At 41.1% G+C, this 23,683-nt stretch overlaps 1 protein-coding gene across 1 annotated transcript in view; it reads right to left on the bottom strand.

The window, feature by feature from the left end:
• The window catches only part of MAP3K5 (mitogen-activated protein kinase kinase kinase 5), a 231,453-nt gene that overhangs the window by 29,722 nt on the left and 178,048 nt on the right, over window positions 1-23,683 (bottom strand). The window contains exons 17-25 of the mRNA XM_010844304.1: window positions 23,519-23,652; window positions 19,008-19,135; window positions 17,867-18,003; window positions 16,828-16,933; window positions 11,114-11,271; window positions 8,637-8,814; window positions 7,890-7,910; window positions 2,324-2,501; window positions 2,065-2,233 (exon numbers count right to left, since the gene is read on the bottom strand). Of these exons, the coding sequence (XP_010842606.1) occupies window positions 2,065-2,233; window positions 2,324-2,501; window positions 7,890-7,910; window positions 8,637-8,814; window positions 11,114-11,271; window positions 16,828-16,933; window positions 17,867-18,003; window positions 19,008-19,135; window positions 23,519-23,652 (1,209 nt within the window). The remainder of the gene's footprint in view (window positions 1-2,064; window positions 2,234-2,323; window positions 2,502-7,889; window positions 7,911-8,636; window positions 8,815-11,113; window positions 11,272-16,827; window positions 16,934-17,866; window positions 18,004-19,007; window positions 19,136-23,518; window positions 23,653-23,683) is intronic.

The raw sequence follows: 23,683 nt of genomic DNA, 5'->3' as shown, positions 1-23,683 counted from the left end.
GCACAAGTGACAGCTATGGGTTCCAAACTACTCCCATCTCAGCCATATCTCCAGATTCCTCTGTGGTATTCTCAGCACTCATTCCACTTGCAATTCAGAACTTGGCCATCCCTCACCCAGGGCGCCTCCTTTCAGGGCCTCAGAGTCCTTGCCTTAGGACTCAAGTCAGAAGTTTTCCTAGAACACATAGATGTCAGTTCTCCGTGTACCCAGAGACCCTGATGACACACACTTGGTGTTTCAGCTCCTCCTATGGAATCTAAAGACGTGAATATTACAGAATTCCTAAGGTGATGGAACCAGCAGAGAAACTTCGAGGGCTTCTCAAGATAAAGACAAGCAGGGACTATATAGCAAGAGCCAAGAAAGAGACAATCTGGCTTCATTTACATTCCAATAAAAGCTGAGACCAGGTAAAGTACTGGACTGAGATGGAAACTTGATCCGATCCCTCCAGCTTCACCCGTTTTGTGCTATTCTCCTAGGACAGAAGGGAGGAGAGAAATTACATGTCATCATGGTAATCATGGAAGACAGGTGGTTGCCACAGGTGCTGAAGTCGGTTCACAAGTCCCTGACACCCATAGAACTAAAAGAGGATGCAAGTGTCATGTCTGGGCCAAGTATGTCTGGGGAGTTTTATACTCAAGAGGAGGCCTGAGCCTCTGCTCCAGGCAAGCAGGCATCACCTGCAGTGTAGAGGTGGTGGATACCCTGTTTCTACTGGGACAGAGCTGGGAGGGGATTCATCCTCATTTCTATAAGTAGAATCCCAGGGAACACATGTTTCCAGGTATTAGGGATGAAACTGTGTCATTTCTCCCATCCCCCAATTCACGTGTTGAAGTCTTAACCCCTCAAGGTGACTATTTGGAGACAGGGTATTTAGGAGATAACTAAGGTTGAGATCATAAGGGTGGGGCTCTAATCCAACAGGATTAGTGCTCTTGTAAAACAAAGAAGAGACACTAGAGGCACACAGAGAAAAAAGGGCAGGTGAGGACACAGAAAGAACGTGGCCACCTGAAAGCCTAGAAGAGAGGCCTCAGGAGAAACCGAAGCTGCCAGCACCTCAGTTTTAGACTTTCAGCTTCCAGAACCCTGAGAGAGAAAAATTTCCTGTTGTTCAAGCTACTGAGTCTAAGTTATTTTGTTATGGCAGCTCAGCAAACAAATACACCAGGGAACAGAGTTTGCCCAACTTTGTTTTTTTTTGTAGCATGTTTGGCCTCTTACCACCCTAGATAATTTACTTATTGCCTATCTCCCTATACTTGACTGGAGCCCTCCAAGCACAGCAGTCTCTGTTGAGTAAGTGAGGTTTCCCAAATGCTCAGAGGAGCCAATGGCAGGTGGCCTCATGCTAATGGCAGGTAGCAATTCACATGTCTCAGAGGATGTTTACTGTCTAAATGAATAAATGAAAGAATGGTGAAAAGATTTGCAGGGGCCCATCAGAACCTCACCAACATTTTGCTTCTGCCTTAAAAATAAGTGAAAAGTGAAAGTGTCAGTCACTCAATTGTGTCTGACTCTTTGTGATTCCATGGACTGGAGCCCACCAGACTCCTCTGTCCAAGTAATTCTCCAGGCAAGAATACTGGAGTGGGTACCATTCCCCTCTCCCAGGGATTGTCCCAACCCAGGGACTGAACCAGGTCTCCAACATTGCAGGTGGATTCTTTACCATCTGAGCCACCAGGGAAGCCTGACGTAAAAACAGCTTATGTTCTAAAACACAGTTTCTGTGTTAGGGATTCTGCCTACCCCCCATGGTAGGTTTGTTTTATCATCAGAAGGTGGAAACTTCTTCATGTCTTCATATCATCTGAGACAGTTCCAAGTGGACTTCTCTGGTGGTCCAGTGGCTAGGACACCATCTTCCAGTGCACGGGACGTGGGTTCAATCCCTGGTTGGGTAACTAAAATTTCACATGCTGAGGGGCAACGAAGCCCATGTGCCACAACTAGAGAAAAAAGCCCCAGCGCCACAACAAAGAGTCAGCACAGTCCAAAAAAAAAAAAGTCAACTCTGGGGAAATGAAGTCTCCGAAGGGCTATTACCTGAGCCAAGGATTCCATTAAGTTTCTCACAACTTTGTCTTGGTCTTCCGTCAGAATCCTGTGAAGCGTGGCCCGTCTCTCACTGTCCTTCCTCAGCATAAAGAATCCGGAATCTTTTTCTTCTGGAGAAGGTGGAGCACTGTGGTCTTCAAAATTTTCATCAGGGATGCTGCAATAATTTAGGCAGCACATATTACCATCTCCATTATCAAATGACACCCCACATTCGTCCCTCACCCCAACTAAGTCAGGTCTTTACCCCAGAAACAGCGTCCGGATGCCTTTGACATCCTTTTCTCCACAGGACTTGGCTCTTGTTTTGAAAGAGAAGGGGTCCACCTTCAACTCTGTGTCAGGGGAAACTGAGCCGTACTCGCTGCTGCTGCTCGTGTCCTCCACCAGGACTGGCACTGGCAAGGAGATACTCCTGAGGTACTCTGCGTGTCACAAGAGGGGGAACGAGATGAGTAAGGCTTCTAGAAACGTGCACACACCGACATGAGACAGCAAGGTTACTTGTCAAGTGTCTCGTTCCAGTGAGCAGCCAAACTATGCAACATAAGGGGCTGGTCTTGGGACCACGGTTCCTCAGAGTAATCCATGCAGGGGGTCAGCGAGGAAAGGGCCTCCTAGGCCCTGAAAGAACTATCTCAGGGGCATGAAACTGGAGGAAGCACCAGGCCCAGAAGTTCTGGGTTCTCAGCCCTTTGTTTTTATTGTCCACCTATTAGAGTTTAGGAGCTTCCCAGGTGGTACAGTGGTAAATGATCTGCTTGCCAATGCGGGAGATGCAAGAGATGCAGGTTCAATCCCTGGGTGGGGAAGATCCCCTGGAGAAGGGCATGCCAACCCACCCCAGTATTCTTGCCTGGAGAATCCCATGGACAGAGGAGCCTGGCGGGCTACAGTCCAAAGAGTTGGACACGACTGAGCACACACATACCCACTAGAATTTATGAAGGTCATTTGTGAGGCTTAGTTTTTCACATGTATAAAATAAAGGACCAGATTCATAACTGATAAACTGTGCTCCTTAGAAGTTTAAGGTCCACCTAGTTCTCAGGGCTGCTTTGGTGGGGTGAGTGGGTGGATTTCTGTGATCCTAGAACATAGATTCCAACCCTGTTTTACCTAAAACAAATATGCTCCTTCAGTCATGTATCAGAGCTCTGCTTCAGTTCAGTTCAGTCACTCAGTCGTGTCCGACTGAGTCAGACCACACGGACTGTAGCACACCAGGCCTCCCTGTCCATCACCAACTTCCAGAGCTTGCTCAAACTCATGTCCAGTGAGTCAGTGATGCCATCCAACCATCTTATCCTCTGTTGTCCCCTTCTCCCCCTGCCTTCAATCTTCCCATTAGGGTCTTTTCCAATGAGTCACTTCTTCACATCAGGTGGCCAAAGTATTGGAGCTTCAGCTTCAGCATCAGTCCTTCCAATGAATATTCAGGACTGATTTCTTTTAGGATTGACTGGTTTGATTTCCTTGCAGTCCAATTTGCTAACATTAGGAATTCAGTTCAGTTCAGTTGCTCAGTTGTGTCTGGCTCCTTGCGACCCCATGGACTGCAGCACACCAGGCTTCCCTGTCCATCACCAACTCCCAGGGATTACTCAAACTCAAGTCCATCAAGTTGGTGATGGCATCCAACCATCTCATCCTCAGTTGTCCCCTTCTCCTCCCATCTTCAATCTTTCCCAGCATCAGGATATTTTCCAGTGAGTTAGTTCTTTGAGACAGGTGGCCGAAGTACTGGAGTTTCAGCTTCAGCATTAGTCCTTCCAATGAATATTCAGGACTGATTTCTTTAAGGGTTGATTGGTTGGATCTCCTTGCAGTTCAAGGGACTCTTAAGAGTCTTCTTCAACACCACTGTTAAAAAGCATCAATTCTTCAGCACTCAGCTTTCTTTATAGTCCAATTCTCATATCCATACATGACTATTGGAAAAACCATAGCTTTGACTAGACGGACATTTGTCGGCAAAGTAATGCCTCTGCTTTTTATAAGCTGTCTAGGTTGGTCATAGCTTTTCTCCCAAGGAGCAAGCATCTTTTAATTTCATGGCTGCAGTCACCATCTGAAGTGATTTTGGAGCCCCCCAAAAAAGTCACTCACTGTTCCCATTGTTTCCCCATCTACTTGCCATGAAGTGATGGGACCAGATGCCATGATCTACGTTTTTGGAATGATGAGCTTTAAGCCAACTTTTTCGCTCTCCTCTTTCATTTTCATCAAGAGGCTCTTTAGTTCTTCTTTGCTTTCTGCCATAAGGGTGGTGTCATCTGCATATCTGAGGTTATTGATATTTCTTCTGGCAATCTTGATTCCAGCTTGGGCTTCATCCGGCCTGGCATTACACATAATGTACTCTGCATATAAGTTAAATTAGCAGGGTGACAATATACAGCCTTGACGTACTGCTTTCCTGGTCTGGAACCAGTCTGTTGTTCCATGTCTGATTCTAACTGTTGTTTCCTGACCTGCATACAGGTTTTTTAGGAAGCAGATCAGGTTATCTGGTATTCCCATCTCTTTCAGAATTTTCCACAGTTTGTTGTGATCCACGCAGTCAAAGGCTTTGGCGTAGTCAATAAAGCAGAAGTAGATGTTTTTCTGGAACTCTCTTCCCTTTTTGATGATCCAGTGGATGTTGGCAAATTGATCTCTGGTTCCTCTGCCTTTTCTAAATCCATCTTGAACATCTGAAAGTTCACAGTCCATGTACTGTTGAAGCCTGGCTTGGAGAATTTTGAGCATTACTTTGCTAGCATGTGAGATGAGTGCAATTGTGCAGTAGTTTGAGCATTCTTTGGCATTGCCTTTCTTTGGGATTGGAATGAAAACTGACCTTTTCCAGTTCTTTTCCAGTGGCCACTGCTGAGTTTTCCAGATTTGCTGGCATATTGAGTGCAGCACTTTCACAGCATCATCTTTCAGGATTTGAAATAGCTCCCCTGGAATTCCATCACCTCCACTAGCTTTGTTCGTAGTGCTGCTTCCTAAGGCCCACTTGACTTCACATTCCAGGATGTGTGGCTCTAGGTGAGTGATCAAACCATCATGGTTATCTGGGTCATGAAGATCTTGTTTTTACAGTTCTTCTGTATATTCTTGCCAACTCTTCTTAATATCTTTTGCTTCTGTTAGGTCATATCATTTCTGTCCTTTATTGTATCCATCTTTGCATGAAATGTTCCCTTGGTATCTCTAATTTTCTTGAAGAGATCTCTAGTCTTTCCCATTCTATTGTTTTCCTCTATTTCTTTGCAGTAATCACTGAGGAAGGCTTTCTTATCTCTCCTTGCTATTCTTTGAAACTCTTCATTCAAATGGGTATATGTTTCCTTTTCTACTTTGCCTTTAGCGTCTCTTCTTTTCTCAGATATTTGTAAGGCCTCCTCAGACAACCATTCAGCCTTTTTGCATTTCTTTTTCTTGGGGATGGTCTTGATCACTGTCTCCTATACAATGTCATGAACCTCCATCCATAGTTCTTCAGGCACTCTATCAGATCTAATCCCTTGAATCTATTTGTCACTTTAAGCTCTGCTTAAGGATTCATAATTTTTTAAAAAGCAGTTCTTTGCTAAACACATATTTTGGAAACCAATAGAGGAGATGACGATGTTATAATTCTAAAACAAACATAAGCTTTTATTTTATTTTGATGGAGTCTGAACTGACACAATAGGAGGTACCTAGTTTTCATCAAATACTGGTTTGAAAATAAGTAATTTTTGTCAGAAACATCTCTATCAAGCAGATCAATGTCTCAGGCCAAGGAGGCAGAACAGAAAGGGATGAGTCACTGCAAATAAAAAAATAAAAATCCAGAGAACTGAGGAGGCCTGGGAGATGTTCTGAGGGAGGAAGATAGGGAGTTTTTAGGGAAAGAATAGGAGACTTCTGGACTGTGGTCTACAATACTAAACAAGCCACTGGGCATGGGCAGGCCAGAGCAAGAACAGCCCCGCAGTAATAGTCATAATAACCACCTTAAGGCAGTTGCTAAGCATCTCACATGTGTGACTGTATTTTAATTGTCACAAAGCGCCATGGGCAGTTTGTCTAACTGAACTCACTGGACAGATGAGGTGACTAAGGTTAAGTCATTTCCAGGGTCACCCAGTTAAGGCATGAACCCAGCTCTGACTCCAATGCCCATTCTCTTTTTGCTGACTCTATAAAATCTTAAGATTCTAAAATACCTTAAGTAAAAGACTCTAAAGCCAGAGCTGAGTCCCAAATGCTCTTGAGTCACCCTGAGTGCAGAGTGGGAGGGTGTGTGGGAAAGGTGACCAAGCGGTCAGCAGATGGACACCTTCCGTCTCAGGCTCGCTCTAAGGCACATGCTCACCGAGAAGGCTTGTGGGCAGACCTGTCAGCTTAAATTCCCTCTCGCTACTTGTCTCTTGCCAAGTGTGTATGGTTGAGTTCACATAATTTAAATGTGCGCGTGATGAGACTCTGCTTCCTGCAACAAAAACCTACCCATGTGGAAGGGATGAAACAATCATGGATTGAGCTTCTGGGCATGGCTCCAGCTTCTTTTGGTATATATTTTTTATTTTGTTCTCAGAAGCAAATCTGTGCAGTAGGTATTGTTCCCAGCACAGAATGCCTGATGAAACAAGCAAATTGCTGCATTGTCATGTTTTTATAAAGTGGCTTAGTTGGGATCAGAATTGGCTTCCGCCTAAGTGCAAAGTGAATCGACTTCTGCTGGAGTCCAAAGTCAGGGCCCATTTTATGACATCAAAACCCAGCTGGTGGGGAGGCTGCTGAGTGCCCCGGGGTCCTCCTTGTGAAATTCAGTGACTGTGGAGAAGGGAGGAAAAGAGGGGCTTTTCTTCACAGAGTTCTTCTTGACTCTAAGAATTGAGGGGGGAAAACTGGAGAGGCTGTGGCCAAGAAACCCCAATTACTGGGCTTCTTCTCTGGGCTGACTGGCTTTGAGGCACCTAAGGAACCTGCAAAAATCTACCCCCAGCCAGTGGAAGAACGCACAGGACACTCACAATGAACCCCAAGTCTATTTGATCAACAACTCATCCAACTTAGGAAAATCCCAAGTCACGGTCATTTCTTTCCTGTGCCTTAAAATGCATCACTTGATCTTCCTAGAGCAGATTAACCTTCCTAGTTATGATCTGCAAAGCCTAATACTGAAAATAAAAAACACATCTAGTCCTGACCAGCTAAAATTAGAGGAAAATAGGACACCAAAGATGACAGGGAAAGCTGTCTGGCATTGACATTTTCCACAAGAAATGAGTTAGGTGGCCAGCTAGCTCTCAGATAAGAAAGCATGTGTGCATGCTAAGTCACTTCAGTCATGTCCAACTCTTTGCAACCTTATGGACTATAGCCCTCAGGCTCCTCTGTCTATGGGATTCTCCAGGCAAGAATACTGGAGTGGGTTGCCATGCCCTCCTCCAGGGGATCTTCCCGACCCAGGGATGGAACTCACGTCTCTTTCGTCTCTTGCATTGGCAGGGGGTTCTTTACTGCTAGCACCTCCTGGGAAGCCCCTAAGAAAGCATGGACTCCTCTCAAATTGAAGATTTCAAAAACAGAGTCACTATCCTGCATTCAGGAAGGAACGAAAGAAGCCTGTCTTATGAGGGAGAAAGTTGAGGGGTTTCTGAAAGAATGAACCCAGCCAGACTTACAACCACACATCCTTTGTACCCAGGAGCCCCCTACCCTTACCCCATGTAAGCAAAGAGCAGAGGATGAGGCTCTCCAATAGGAAATCTAGAGCTTATTTCATGATGTACCAAGCTTCAGCCCAAAGGACAACATAAAAATAAACTCACCATTCGATCCAGCTGAAAGAGCTGTGGGAAGAAAAGTAAACACAGCAAAATAAGCATACATTTGGTTTGTTATTAAACTCAGAAATCAACAAAAAGTGAAGTGAATGCTGGAAATGGGATTGATGTCCTTTCCAAACATTCATTCTGTCCATCTCATCCCACATAGACACCAAAAATGCTAACAACAAGTGAATCACTTACTTTTTTCCTTTCTGAAATGAGTTATGGAAATTATTGCACAAGCCAATTTATATTTTTACAGTGCTATTTTATTATAATGGGAAATCTTCTCTTTCTTTTCTTTTTTTTTGGGGGGGGGGGGGTGGTAATTATTTGGAATGATAGTCTCTAAAAGGCAATTGGTGTTTTGGACAATCTAAAATTAAAAGAACATAGTATCCAGATGGTTTCAAAGTTTAACAGTTCTCTAATAGCCCTGTCGTCAATCAACGGTAATTTGGAGTTTCAGTTTGAAAAAACTACCTTCTACCCCTTCTGTACTTTAATCTTTGTATCAGCAATGCTAATATATAGATGCTGATATACTAATCCCCTACCATCCATGTGATGGAAGATTATTATGTGTGAGGCCCTAATATTTGTGAAATTGATGCTAACATAGCTTCCAGATGCCAGTTTTCAGTGATACCTTTAAACAAATTAGCTCACCTCTGGAAAAATCTTCCATCTTAAAAAGTTTAGTATTTAGAGACTCTGACCTACACCCCCTTTGATGCAACCACATACCTGAAAGCTTAGGTTGTGTCTTTTTCTTTTTGCTTGAAACTTTTAAGAACTCATCCATAAGCAAGTCGTTAGCACAGTCTCTCTTGTCAGGGTCTGGTTCGAAACACTTCAATATGAACGCCTTGGCCTCTGCTGACATGGACTCTGGGATCTCTGGGTGGACTTTAAACATCCCCACCTAAGATACAGCACAACACAGCTTCTGAATAACCATCTCATCCCATCCCATCACTTGGTGACCTAATGAGACAAGCTCCTTTATCAAATACTACAAATGTGTGGCTTTTTTCAAAGTGAGACAGGACCTGTTTTCTGTAGGTTATGGAAAGTTTTCAGTGTTTTTGTAACTTTATCAATGACATAGGCACAGTAATTAGCTTAAGATATTAGACAGAGCTGCTGCTGCTGCTGCTGCTAAGTCGCTTCAGTCGTGTCCGACTCTGTGTGACCCCATAGACAGCAGCCCACCAAGCTCCTCCATCCCTGGAATTCTTCAGGCAAGAACACTGGAGTGGGTTGCCATTTCCTTCTCCAATGCATGAAAGTGAAAAGTGAAAGCGAAGTCGCTCAGTCATGTCCAACTCTTTGCAACCGTGTGGACTGCAGCCTACCAGGCTCCTCAGTCCATGGGACTCTCTAGGCAAGAGTACTGGAGTGGGTTGCCATTGCCTTCTCCAGTAGACAGTGCTATGAAATAATAATTCAGTCCTCAGAACTTCGTGCTTGGTTTTTTTCATTTATGAGATCTCATCGAATCCTCCTAGCAACCCAGTGGATTAAATATGATCCAAGTTACAGCAATGAGAAAAATGAGGCTCACAGGGGTGAGGTTACATGATTATGAAAGGGCAGAGCTGGGAGTGTGAACCTTCATTTGTTTGGCTTGAAGACTGTGTTGTTTCTCCTGTACCATGATTTGTGAATGTTCTTCCCTGTCTCAAATTGCCTACGTTAAAAGAGATATTTTAAAATACTTAAAATTAAACAAACAGTATTTTTATAACAATGAGAATGTTCTTCTCATTGCTGTCATTCTAATTTCTTTCAGCAATGTTTCATGTATTTAGTACAGAGAAAATTTCCTAAGGAAATCTTTTGTTATCAAATAATAAAATATAATTTATTATATAGATAAGATACATTTGTACTAATTATAAAGCCTTTACTATGTATAAGACATTGTTTTAAGTGCTTTTCACATATTATCTCATCCACTCCTCAAAAACTTTCATTAGATAGGTACTATTTTTATACTCATTTTATAGATGAGGAAACCGATGCACAAGAAGGTTAAACAATTTACTCAAAGCCAGTAAATAGCTTGACTGTGTTGGAGCCTGGATTAAAATGATGCAAATCAGTGCCAGAGCATGCTATTTCCTCTAAAGCATGTTGCTTAATAATCCCTGCACCGATGGGTAACAGAGGAACATTTCAGAGTGAAGTCCCAGAGATTGGTGAGAACTTGACAGACTGGCCAAGAAGAGAAAGACATCCATTCATGCCCAGAAAGGCAGATCTCTGAGCAGCTCATTGTTTTTTTCAGGTGTGGTTATACTACTCATTTCTGTATCAGCAGCAGCCCATCAGCTTGTCTCCAAGCTTCAGGTAAACCAAGTTTGGTACAAACATAGAAGGGACGTGACAAATGGTCCCTCATAAGAGGGGTAATCACAAATGGAGTAAGTGCTAGAAACATGGTCAGTGGCAGGGAAAGGAATAACAAATTACAATCAAAAGTCTGATGCCTCAGAGAATAGCAGAGATGTGAGCTTCACTTCCTGGGAGACAGGGGTTCAGTTTAATATTCCTCTGGCTCAGTGGAGTGGCAGGTGAAGACTGCAGGGATTCAGGGGCAGGTCACTATCCAGGCCCCGGATGCTGAACCTGTGGCCCCCAGGCTCTCTCTGGTCTATTTCCATTTCACATGCTCCCTATTTTGAGAGCTGGAGCTGCTTCCTTTCCCAGCCCCAGAAGAGTTACTAATGGGCAAAGTAACAGGCTGGAAGAATAGATAGATGAGAATAAGGTTGATGTACTTAAAACAACTATATCCTTTTATCTACAGAAACTTTAAACTATAATGATAGAGGAGAAAAGCAAAACATGTCTTTAATACCTAAATGGATAAAAAATGTTTTTATATGTCCCTCAGTGGAAGATTTTTCAGACTGTGTTTTCCAAAGGGCTTAAATCATCTTCCGTGGAGTGGCGTGTTAATCATACTGCATCGTGAAAAGGTGGTCAAAGGGCATTACACTGAGTCTCACTTGGTAGCTGAGTGAGAGATGTTGAGAGAGACCCTCCATGTGAAGCTGACCGAGGGGAGTGAAACTTGAACTTTAGATCTTAAGATTGTGCTAGCTCAGGCTCCTTTCCTTTTGCTTAAAAAAATATGACATACAGACATGGAACTCCAAGAGCCGTAAAGAGCTTCAACCACTGATTTTTAGGACATTTAAGATATGAAATATGACCTTGAACATAGCTGCTTGTGGTTCCCCCAGTTCATAAAAGGGTGGTTTTCCAGTGGCCATTTCAATGATCGTGCAGCCCAGAGACCAAATGTCTGCTGCCTTTCCATAGCCTCTTGGTCCTTTATCTATTATTTCTGGTGCCATATACTGGAGGGTACCTGGATAGAATTCAAACACAGTTACAGTTTAAAAAGAGAAAACAGAGGCACTAACAACAGTTTCAAGTTATTTACATAAATAAGAACTTAAAAGCATGATTCAGGTCTTAGTATCTCATCTTTTTAAGTTCCAGTTTTCTCTGCTGCTAATAAAAGGGGAAATAGCAGTTTTCATAATGGATTTCACTAGTGATATAAACATATCTTACTAATATTATCTGTTTATGAATAGATACTTCCTCATTTCCTAGACAGTACAGTGTAATTGAGGCATCATTTCACTGGGACCTCTTCGAAACTTCTAATAGTCATTTGAGAATAACAGAAAATACTCAACACACATTTTCTGCAATCAGTTTTTCAAATACACGGAGATTCCCTTTACGTATACTTCCAATCTTTTGCAGGAAAAATCTGGGTCATTCATCCATTTCCTTAGTCTGTTATTTCTCAATTCCTGATTGAATGCTCAGTTCTTCTGTTTTCATACTTATTTCTTAAACATGAAAACATAAAAATTTCTGAAAGCCATTGTTTAAAATAATGTAAATAATTTTGGGTGTACTTTACTCTGTAAATCTATCGTACATGGCTTCTGCTATGAGCCTGTGGTCCAGAGAATAACAGATTTAATGGGTTAAACTCAGGTCATGAGCCATCAGTATAAACAAATCACTGGAGTGAAGAAGAGTAGAATAAAAAAGAGAGGAAATTTAAAAGGCTTCATGGAATCAAGGAGTCGAAAAGTGTGGTACGATGCAAAGAGCACTACACGGGGGCCAAGAACCCCCGGTTTTAGTTCTGATCTCGTACTTCCCAAGTGGACACGAACTTGCAATTATCTTATCAGTTACAACTAGAGGCCAAATTTATATATCTAGTTTGGAGTGATTTCTCAAAATCCAGCAATTAGTCAGGAGTACAAATAGGAACAGGAAATTGCCATATCCCCAGCTTCTGATATAAATGATGTAATCAGCAAACAGGATCCAAGATACCATAATAAATTACTTCAAATACTGAAGCATTTGCCAAAAGAGCCACTTGAGCATTTTCTTATTCATAACCAATAAGAGACATTTTGATAAATACAAGGAACACCTTTGAATGCTCTGTGCCTGAAAACTACTGCACAAATTTCCTCTAAACAGTTCCTATAAAACCCATGGTCAAAGGCTAGAAACTGGCTGTAATGTTTTTTTAAAAAGTGAAAGTGTATTATTTTTGTCAAATTTTGTCATCTTGCCAGGTTTATCTTTGAGATCTCATCATTACATGATAGTAGCTCATGCTCACAATCACATACAACTTCACCTGTCTGTCCTCAGCTTACATCAGTCATATTTTTGAAATAAAGCATTTCACCTGGTGAAGGATAAGGTAACCATGCTCCTCAAATTATTACTCGTAATACAAAACCGTTACAATTTCTCTTCATTGATAGTTCCCCCTAAAGTGATCATTTTTTACAATGTAAACAAAATTAAGTGATCACTGAGAAAATATGAGCTGAAGCCTACCACTCTTACTATCTGTGCACCTAAAATATATTTAATGGAAGAACTGAAGTTGTACTAATATCTCAGCAGGAATGACAACTGACCAAAAATATAGTGAATTTTAAAAATTGAATAATTCAAGTAATATCTTTGTAAGTAAATTAGTGTTTTGATTCATTAGATAATATTTCAAAGAGTGGTATTTGACGATTGTGTTTAATTATCCCCCATAGATCAGGTACCAAAAAAGCAGGTTTAATCATGCGTTCAAATCTGCTCTATTTACTCCATAAGCACATGATACGGTATTTTATATAAAGAGATTTACAGAGCTGGATAGTGAAGATCAAACCAGTATGAGCATTAGCCCAAGGAGAACAGTGAGAGTATTAAGTCTAAAACCCAGACCTCAAATATCTTCATTAGAATAAACAAATTACTTTAAAATCAGCTATTTTAGAATATCTTTACCACTACAACCACCTGGGGAGCCACAAGACAGAAGCTAAAAGCTGCACCCCTGATGTCGCCTTCCCTTCCCTCAGGCATTTCGTGGATTAACACTGCCAGAAGGGCTTCCCAGGTGGCTCAGTGGTAGAGAATCCACCTGCCAGTGCAGGAGACGCAGGTTTGATCCCTGGATTGGGAAGAGCCCCTGGAGAAGGAAATGGCAACCCACTCCAGTATTCTTGACTGGAAAATTCCATGGACAGAGGAGCCTAGCAGGCTACAGTCCATGGGATCCCAAAGAGTTGGAAAAGACTGAGCAACTGAGCACAGCACAGTTCTACGGGCCAGGCACTTAGAATGCAGGAGTGGCCAAGACAGACAGAAATCCCAGGGCTTGTGCAACTGACATTTTCGCAGTGGAAGACAGCAAACTATAGTAACATACAGAAGTAAATTACAGAGTATGTTAGAAAGTGATGTGTTACGATAAAATTAGAAAAAAGCAGGAGAAGGGGATCAGAAGTGTCCGGGGAGGGCTGCCATGTAAATAGGGCAATCACTGGCCTCACTGGCATGATCTGTGAGTTAAGACTTGAAGGACATGAGGGACTTCACCATGCAGACAGCTGGGAGAAGACTGCCATAAAAGGAAAAGGGTACGCAAATGTCCTGCCGCAGGATCCTGCCTGATGGATCGAAGGAAGTGCAGGAAGGCCTGTGCAAGGTGGGAAGGGTAGGAAGTGGGCCTAAAAGGTAACAGACTCTGAGAAGGTCTGAGCCTTGTGCATCCTTGTAAGGACTGTGGTGTTTGTTGACTCCAAAAACAGAAAGCCATCGAAGTCTCTGAGTGATAGGGCTCGATTTATGTCTATATGGGATTGCTCCGGCTGTAGAGTTGAGGGGAGACAGTAGTGGAAGCAGGAGAAAAGGCTACTGAGATCATGCGTGTGAGAGGTGAGGGCGGGAGCCAGGGAGGCGCAGAGGAACTGGTCCAGATTTGGACATGTTTTGAAGACAGAGTTGATGGGTTTCCTTGGCTGACTGAGCTGAAGGGTGAGAAAAGAGAGGTGCAGTGGATAACTCTAAGGTTGGAGTGGTCAACCGAGACAGGGAAGAGTGTGGGTGGAACAGGTTTGGGGAAAAGATAATTCATTCCATTTGGCGTGTTAAGTCTAGTTGAATTGCAGCTCTTTGACTTACAAGCTTTGTGACCTCAGGCAAACTATTTAACCTCTTTGAACCTTAATTTTCTCACCATAAACTGGGATAATGATACGTAAGGATTAGGCCTGACATACAAATTTCGATGCAATAACATGTAAAGCACTTAACACAGTCTGGATGCAGAAAGTGCTCCATAAAGAATAGTTGTGGCTGCCTTCCTTCTCATCGAATCACGAAGAAGCCACACAGGCCACTGTCTTTTGACTTAGTTCATCAGAGGCTGCCTACACCTGTGACTTCACCAGCGCTGAATTAGCACTGGGAGGCCCGCACACCCCAGGCCCTCGTGATCAGTGCCGGGGACCGATCCACACATGTGTCACACATGGACACCATATGAGGCCCGTGCAAGAAGTTCAAGCAAAGGGCTCCTGGAGGACCGCTGTACTACAACTTCTCTGGGGATTAAAGAAAATGCTTAAGATAAGCGGCAGATATTAAATTAACGTCTTCCCCAAATCAAATGTCTGAAAGTCAGGATTTTCCTCGCAGAAGTTACTGAGACTTGGCAGTATTTAAAGGGTCTCTTGCCAAATGGAGGGAATATGAGGAAAATAAATGTAAATATATTTAAAGTTACTAGAAGGCTGGAATTCATTTTGTTTAAAAAATGCATTCTAAATGGGTTTGATTGTGTCCCAAAATACCCACTGCCATGAGAGTAGGAACTGGATCAGAGGCATTGCTGATTGAATGTTCTGAGACTTCAGACTTTCTCTTTCTCTGCCTTCCCCCCTTCCTGGCTTCCACATGAGACACTTCAGCAAGGTGGAGAGAAAGATGGACTGGAGCAAGAAGCTCAAAGCAAAGCGCAAAGGGTGGATTAAAAATCTGAGTTCTATCACTCATAAACTCTTGTGACTTTCAGCTGTGACATCTCTTCTCTCTCAATTTCTTCATCTGCAAAATGGAAGTACTGCCATCACGTCACAGAATTCAGAAATGAGGGCATTTGGACAATCTGTTTTATATTAGACCAAAGATTATCCATTACAGTATCTTTTTTTTTTTTTCTAAATCTCTCTCTCTGATGATAATAAGAATTTAATTTTTACTGTTATTATATTTTGCTGCACTGCAAGACTTGTGGGATTTTAGTTCCCTGACCAGAGACTGAACCCGAGCCCAGGCAGTGAGAGCGCTGAGTCTTAGCTGCTGGACCGCCAAGTCACACATGTGACCACATAGACTGCAACCTGCCAGGCTTCTCTGTCCATATGATTCTCCAGCAAGAATATTGGAGTGGGTGGCCATGTTCTCCTCCAGGGGATCTTCCTGGCCCAGGGTTCGAACCCACGTCTAATGCAGCTCCTGCATTGCAGGCGGATTCTTTACCACCAGGGAAGTCACAATAACAGGAACTTAACACTTCATGAGGAGAAAGCAATGGCACCCCACGCGAGTACTCTTGCCTGGAAATCCCATGGATGGAGGAGCCTGGTAGGCTGTAGTCCATGGGGTCGCTAAGACTCAGACATGACTGAGCGACTTCACTTTCACTTTTCACTTTCATGCATTGGAGAAGGAAATGGCAACCCACTCCAGTGTTCTTGCCTGGAGAATCCCAGGGACGGGGGAGCCTGGTGGGCTTCTGTCTATGGGGTCACACAGAGTTGGACACAACTGAAGCGACTTAGCAGTAGCAGCAGCAGCAACACTTCATGAGAATCAGCAGAATGGAGTGATGAAAACTTGGAGGGGAGAGCAGGGCTGGACTTCCAGACGTCCTCTCTATAACTGTTGGGCAGTCATTAATCTCTATGAGCCTTGGTTTCCTCTTGGCTACTTTTTGGAAGTCACTTTGTCTCCACCCTCTCAGGATTTTCGAACGGAGGGAGCTTAGTAGCTGCATTGCCTAATTTCTCAGCAAAGCTTTCTCTCCACCCTACTTCTGAGTTAGTGAGTCACTTCCTTTTTTTGAATTGAAATCTTAGTTATTTAGGTTGTGAGTAGGGGAATAGACCACAGGCAGTAAACAGATTAGGAAAGAAAGAACTCATAGTCCAAATGGGAAGTGATTAAAGTACGAGTAAGAATCACTGAGAGGCTGGGCTAAAGAAATGTTAAAAAAAGAAATGTCAGGATTATAGTGGTTGTAGACCAACCAGGAGAGAAGGAATGACATGAAAAGAAAAACAAATAACAAATTGAGAGTTAAAAAAATATATATCTTCAGCAGCATTGAGCAGGAAACTGAGTTATATAAATACAAGGTAAGCAATGGTCAGATGAAATTCTGTATAGCATTTTTCAGCGCGCATCAAAAGATACCAACATGAATGTTGGTAAGAACCCAGACTAAATTTATCTCTCACATCATACTCAAACACAGCAATTATTTCTTTAATTACATAAGATCTGTATCATCACTGCAAAAACATACCAGTAAAAGTTTCAGTACATGGATTTATGCCAGCAAGCCTCTTTGATGTTCCGAAATCAGAAATCTTGAGAACACCACTGTAGGTATTAATCAACACATTGTCACCCTAGAGAAGAAAGAACTTCAATCAGAAATGCTATCTTTCTCCCAATACTGTTTGTTATTGGCTTGAAAGTCGAATAAGAAAAGGTGTCCTTACAGCAAAAAAGATACTATTTCTATATTCTTCCTTAACAGTAACATCAGTAGTGAATTATTGACACCATTTTTGTTTACATGCTATCAGTTCACAATCTGCTACTCAGGTCACAAAGTGAAACGAGGTTTATAGATAGTAGGGGCTATTTGTGTTTGATATGAGTATGATTAGTTAAATTATATTTATACCTTCCTAGTACTTGACTTATTCTATGCTGTTTTACTTCTTTTCCTGGAATATTTAGTGGCAGCACAAATAAATGGACATTCGTGTTAGTTTGAGGATAGTAATATTAACTTACTTTCAATAGTCCAATTTTGTTATAAATTTATTAGTTCTAAATTTTCCCTTTTTAAGGAGAATTTCACAGATTATCTAATTTTAGATCAACCCAGGAGTATATGATATGTGTGAGAAGTAGGGATTTTATTTTTTTCCTTCTAACTATTCATCCATTAATTGAACAAGTATTTATTGAGTAGCTATTATGGGCAAGGATACAAAGATTAACCAGCCTACAAGCCTCTTGGGAGCAGGGACCATATCCTTGTTAATTTTGCTCCATTTAGCTTCTAGCCTCATGGAGCACCTCAAACAGTGCCAGCCATGAAGTGGAAACTCAATCTTTGTTGGCTGAACATGGTTAAGGAGTTTATTCTTTGGGTAAACGCGGTAAGACATGACTATCAATCAATACCTGACTCAGGGCAGAGTGACGTATATCTGCTGTTTCTAGGACTTATTTATCATTCCAAATTCGTTCTCATAAGAAAACAATTTTTGCAAATAAAACAATTACCCATCAAAGACCTTACAAGAATGAATCCTAGTGCAACCTACCTTTATATCCCGGTGAACTATCTGATTATCATGGAGGTATTTTAATCCTTCCAGTATTTGCTTTGTATAAAAGCCAATTGTTTGCTCATTGTCTTTCAGTGGGCCCCATTTGGAACGAAGGAGAGCAGAAAGACTTCCTGTAAGTAGGGAGAAACAGTGGATAAAATCTTATTTGAATGAATTCTTTAAAGCATGTTAGTATTACAACATTAAGCTAACATTTATTGGTTATTAACAGTGGCCCAGGTATTATACTAGACACAGTACTTGGGTTCAAATATAAATAGGAAAGTTCCTGCTCTGTTGATGGTCTTTATCAAATACAGTTGAAATGGCTACCTGGGGCTTCCCCGGTGGCTCAGTGGGTAAAGAATCTGACTGCAGTGCAGAAGATGCAGGTTTGATCCCTGGGTTGGGAAGATCCCCTGGAGAATGGAATGGCAACTGATGGCAGTATTCTTGCCTAGAGAATCCCATGGACAGAGGAGCCTGGCAGGCTATATAGTCCATAGAGTGGCAGAGTCAGACACGACAGAAGCAACTTGGCACACATACACAAAAGACCACTCAGTTTGCAAACCTTAATCTCCCAATAAACTCTAGGGGCTTCCCTGATAACTCAGTTGGTAAAGAATCCATTTGGGTTTGATCCCTGGGTTGGGATGATCCCCTGGAGAAGGGAAAGGCTACCCATTCCAGTATTCTCTCCTAGAGAATTCCATGGACTCTATAGTCCACGGGATCACAAACAGTCAGACACAACTGAGCAGCTTTCACTTTCAATAAAGTGTAAGGTTTATGTCAAAATTTTATTTACATTTACACAAATTAAGACCTGTAAACTAATAAATTCCATTCAGTTTTACTCTTCGAGATCCTAGAAACATTTTTAAAAAGTTAGTCTTTTTTTTTTTTTTTTGAGGTTTTCCTAAACTTTATTATTTTTATTGAGACATAGTTGATGTACAGTATTATATGTTTCAGGTATATAACATCTGACATTTTTAAAGGTTATTTTACATTTATAGTTATGATCAAACATTGGCTATAATCCCTGGGTTGTGCAATATATCCTTGTAGCTTATTAATTTTATATATAGTAGAAACCTACACTTTTTAAAGAAAGAAAACCATCTCTTACCTCCTGGGACCTGCTCCATGAAGATTTTAATGAAACCATTTTCACTGAAAGAGCCCAGATACTGGACAATATTTTTGTGCTTCAGATGCTTATGCAAGGCTATTTCTTCATGCAGGGGCTGGGAGTATCTGAAAGACATGCAAATGTCAGTGAGCTAATTATGTCAGACTTTCTTGTATAAATTTAAGCAATACAAATGGGAAATTCCAGCTAAATGAATTCACCCATATATGAAATAAAATATGACCATCTAAGGCCTTTATTTCTCATCACATAAATTCGCATAAAATGTGAAGCTGGAGCCTTGGTAGGGTTTGAGGGGAACTGTGTCAGATACTAGTCTAGGTCTTTGTATATATTAGCTCATTTCTCACAACAACTCCATGAGAAGGTATTACTAAGATACCCATGTTACAGATAAGGAAATTGATTCACAGAACTAACCTATCCAAGATTTCCAAGCTAGTAAGTAACAGAACTAAGATCTGAACCCAGGAGAACTGAAATCACCCACACAGCTCACTGTCACATTCATATTCCATTCGCTTCACAAGTTTATTATTTCAGGAGATTCCTTCCCAGGAAGACAAAATTGCAAATAATTTTAATATTCATTCCAGAACTTCCCGAAAGGTCCAACAACTCTTCAGTAAAAAAATATAAAACCATTTATATGCCAAGTCTCCTTGATTCTATTCTATCCGGTCCTACTGTATCAAATTATTTTTTATTCATTCCTAGCTGAGCCTCCATACTGAAAGACCAGCTTTAGACCAGACTTCAAAATCACGTACTTGGTATATATTGCTTTATTAAATTTTATGATGAAAGAATTTTATATTTCTGGAACAGACAGAACAACATTTTTTTATGATTTTCTGAAGTACTATGAAGTTTGTAGACTTTTAACAATCCTGAGTATTAATATATTATCATATATTATGTTAATATAATTATTGTATAACTTAACTGTGGTAGGGTGCCAGCAATGATGAACAGAGACTCATAGCTATTTCCTAATATTTTTTCTGTTGTATGATGGAAGCTACAGGTGTGAAAAGCACTCACTATAACATAAAATATAAGCCTGATGCCTCATAATTTGCTTCAGTGCTACATGCAAGAAATGCTCAAATTTTACAGAGGCAAATCCATATAAGCAGAATGGATTTCCTGGAATGACCATAACAAATACTGTAATCAGTTAGTATTGAATAACATTAGTAGGTTGCAAAAACCCAAATTCATTTAATTATTTTTAAAATATATTTAAATTTTAATTTATTTAATTGGCTTAGCCACGTAGCTTGCAGGATCTTAGTTCCCTGATTAGAGGCTGAACCCAGGTCCCTGAAATGAAACTGCCAAGTCCTAACCACTGGACCACAAATTGATTTAATTTAAACAAACTTTTATAACCTGTGAAACATTTCTCAGAAAGCTGCCAGCAACAACCAAAAATTGACTTGTATATTAGATCTCTTACTCATTTTACTTTTCTTCAGAATTGTTCTAGGAGCTAAAGGCTTGTATTAAACTAAACCCCTTAACAAGATATCAGTTAGGGACAATACCATTTTGACTATTGCTAGAATGAGATAACGCAAGAAATACCAGTATATAATGTTACCAAGGAGATGCTTAGGTAATGACTCTCAACTATGAAGACATTTACAAGTTACTTTTTCTATGAAGTTTAAAATGCTTTATTGATGCTAGTTAATAGGATCGCTCTTGATATGCAGGAGATAAATCAATGGCAATATTGGGCCAATTCTTCAGATTTGGGAGATCAAGATGACTGCATAATCTGAAGCAAGAGGCTCACTCAGTTGATGACAAATAATTGAAAGGCTCTGACCCCCTGACAGCCTATTAAATATCAATCATAAATGTTTAAATATAAGATAGTGAAGAAATAAATATACAACACACGCTTCTCCTTACGTAACCAAAGGATAGCTCAAAAGTTACAATAATAGAATTCATCCTAGCTGAGAATAAGGACTCTTCTCCAGTGTGGAAACGATTAGTAACACCTAGCAATTCTCACTAAATGTAAGTGAAAGTGTAAGTACCACACACTGAATAAGCATGAAATTATAATTTGTTCAGGTCAATAAGCAACACTTGTCTGTGGGAATTACAAGAAAATCCCATTTCTTCTCAATTACCTATGACAACAGAAAGAAAAATGGTATAGACATTCAAAGATACTTAAATATGCACTTAGCTTTGAAAAATTAATATATCATACATGTCTCCAGAGCACCTCTCCTGAGTCAAATTCCCACTACAACCATTCAAAGCACTGAAGTTCCCAACCTTGGCTGGCTATTTTGCATCTCCTGGAAGGATTTTTTAAAATATCAATGTGTATGACCTACCCTAGAATTTGGGGGGTTATGGCCTGAGCATCAGTATTTTTTAAAAGTTCCCCAGGTTCCTCTAAAACATAGCTGGGTGGAAATACCTGACCTAGGAAAATAGTTGACAAATGTGTAGAATGTTAGCGGAAGCCAACTCAAGATGTACAACTAGATGGGACAAATTATGAGAGTGTCCTTAGAATCCAGCAGCTTGCTCTTATGACTACTCTGATGCTCCAACGAAGTGTTTTTAGAGTGAGGGAACCACAGAAGAAGCTGCTTTTGTTGCTATGACCTTCACTACAGATGGTAGTGTTTAGTGTATGCTGGATTATGCATTATTCACGCCCATCCTACCATCTTGGCAATTATCCTTTGTAACTGCTACCTTTTTAAAAGCCACCTTGAAACTCTCCAGGTCACAAAGGTGGAAATGCTTTCTGTGTTGTATCTCACAATAACATTATAGACTTCACCTTAATCTTCTCATTGAGGTAACAAAAAGATGCCCCACAGCAGCTATCAAGAGAAGGGCTTGTCATGCAAGTGTTTTCAAACAAACCACATTATGCCAAATGGATCTTCACTGGTGGTGGTGTACTCTGTGTATGCACAGTGGCAGCTGAATAAACTTAAGCTACAAAGACAATTTTCAAAGTGGTTTTCTTCCAAGTGACTACTTATATTTATCTGGTGGTGGGGAGGAAGGTGATATTGCTAAAGACAATCCTTTTAAATTTTATATCGCTTAAAAATCCACTCTATGTATCAATATATAATACTTAAGAACCTATAGGAATATTTGATGAAAATTTTAATATAACACACACACATACATATATATATTCCCTTGTGTATCTAGTGAATAGTTTCTCTCACCATCCCAGAAGAATTCATACTTATGTCTCATGAGTTAACCAAGGAGAAATTGCAAAAATACCATAGAAAACCTAAAACTGAATTTACTGTCTACCTACCTAATATCCATTCCTCCCTTTTTCTGTGATTTTGTTTGGAGAAACAACTAGCCAACTTAAAAACTACTGAGTTTCTAACCTCCTTCATAGTCAGGAGTGGTCACTTTTGGCTAATGAAACAAGAGGTGAAAATAGGCTGGACATTTCTGAGAAAGTTCGTTTTCCTGTTCCCTCTTCCTGTCTGGAATGTAGATAAGGCAGAGTGACCACCTGTCAGAAAGTCATGTACCAAGAATGAAGACCAAGGATGGCAAAGCAGAAAGAGAACTGGGGCCTGGGACACTGGTTACAGGGGAACGAGGGGTGTCTTTCTGTGCTTGTGGTAATCAGAGAAGGCATCTTTGAGGGCTTGAGAACTGAACTTGGGACCTAATTGATGACAATGAGGCAATCCCGCCAATATGTGGTATTGGTGGCCCTGATGGAAAAAGAGAGGTCAGCGTGGCTGCAGAGGAGGAGGCGAGGCCACAGAGGAAGGCAGGTGTCTGTGTTAAGGTTCCTGGGTTTTGTGTTGTAAGAACTCACAGCCAGGTTTTAAGTAGTAATGACATGATGTGATTTCAACTTGAGAAAGAGCTCTGTGCAGTCTCTGAGGAAGGGATTTCTCTAATAGTCTTTGTGAGGACCAAAGACTCACAAGAGTATGGGACTGCCCTATGACTGTCTCTCCAATGTTGGGGGACATTTCATCAACTTTTTTTGCCCTGTGACATCACTTTTCTGACGGCTTCAACAAGAGTCGATTTCTCAGTTGGTCCAGCTTTCCATCTGCAGTTTAGAACGCAGTGCTGACTTCCAATGTCCTTAACACACCTGACCGGAAACTGGAACTTCTGGTTCAAACCATTTTAGCTGGTGCTTATTCCCCATGTATCTATATAATAAACCAATCATGATGAAACATAACCTGAGCCCAACACACACGGGCCATTCCCTTTTCTACTCTTTGAAAGTCCTAGTTACCATGGAGATGCCATCCTTCCCCAACAGAGTCTTGGGCTTGAATCACTGAGTGATGCAGCAGCTAAACCTCAGAGGGAGCTAATTAAAGCCACAGAGTTTTCAGACAGTTTCATTAATTAGAATATCACCAAAATATTTTGTAAATGCTATTAACAACTGAAATACCTTAGAAAGCAGCTTTGATTAGTCACAATTACTGTACCTGCTGTCTCTCTCTGGGATTTCCTTAATGGCGATTCTGACTTGGTTGCTCAGATCTCGACCTGCATAAACTATCCCATAAGTGCCTTTTCCTAAAACGACTCTGTCACCATTTTCATCGTATTCATAGTCATACTACGGAAAGACAAAGGGGGAGAGAAGATTG

This window comes from Bison bison, unplaced genomic scaffold (assembly GCF_000754665.1).
Source record: "Bison bison bison isolate TAMUID 2011002044 unplaced genomic scaffold, Bison_UMD1.0 scf7180017864198, whole genome shotgun sequence".
Taxonomy (NCBI): domain Eukaryota; kingdom Metazoa; phylum Chordata; class Mammalia; order Artiodactyla; family Bovidae; genus Bison; species Bison bison.
Note: the sequence above shows the minus strand (reverse complement) of the source record. Positions and strands in the feature narration are given on the sequence as shown.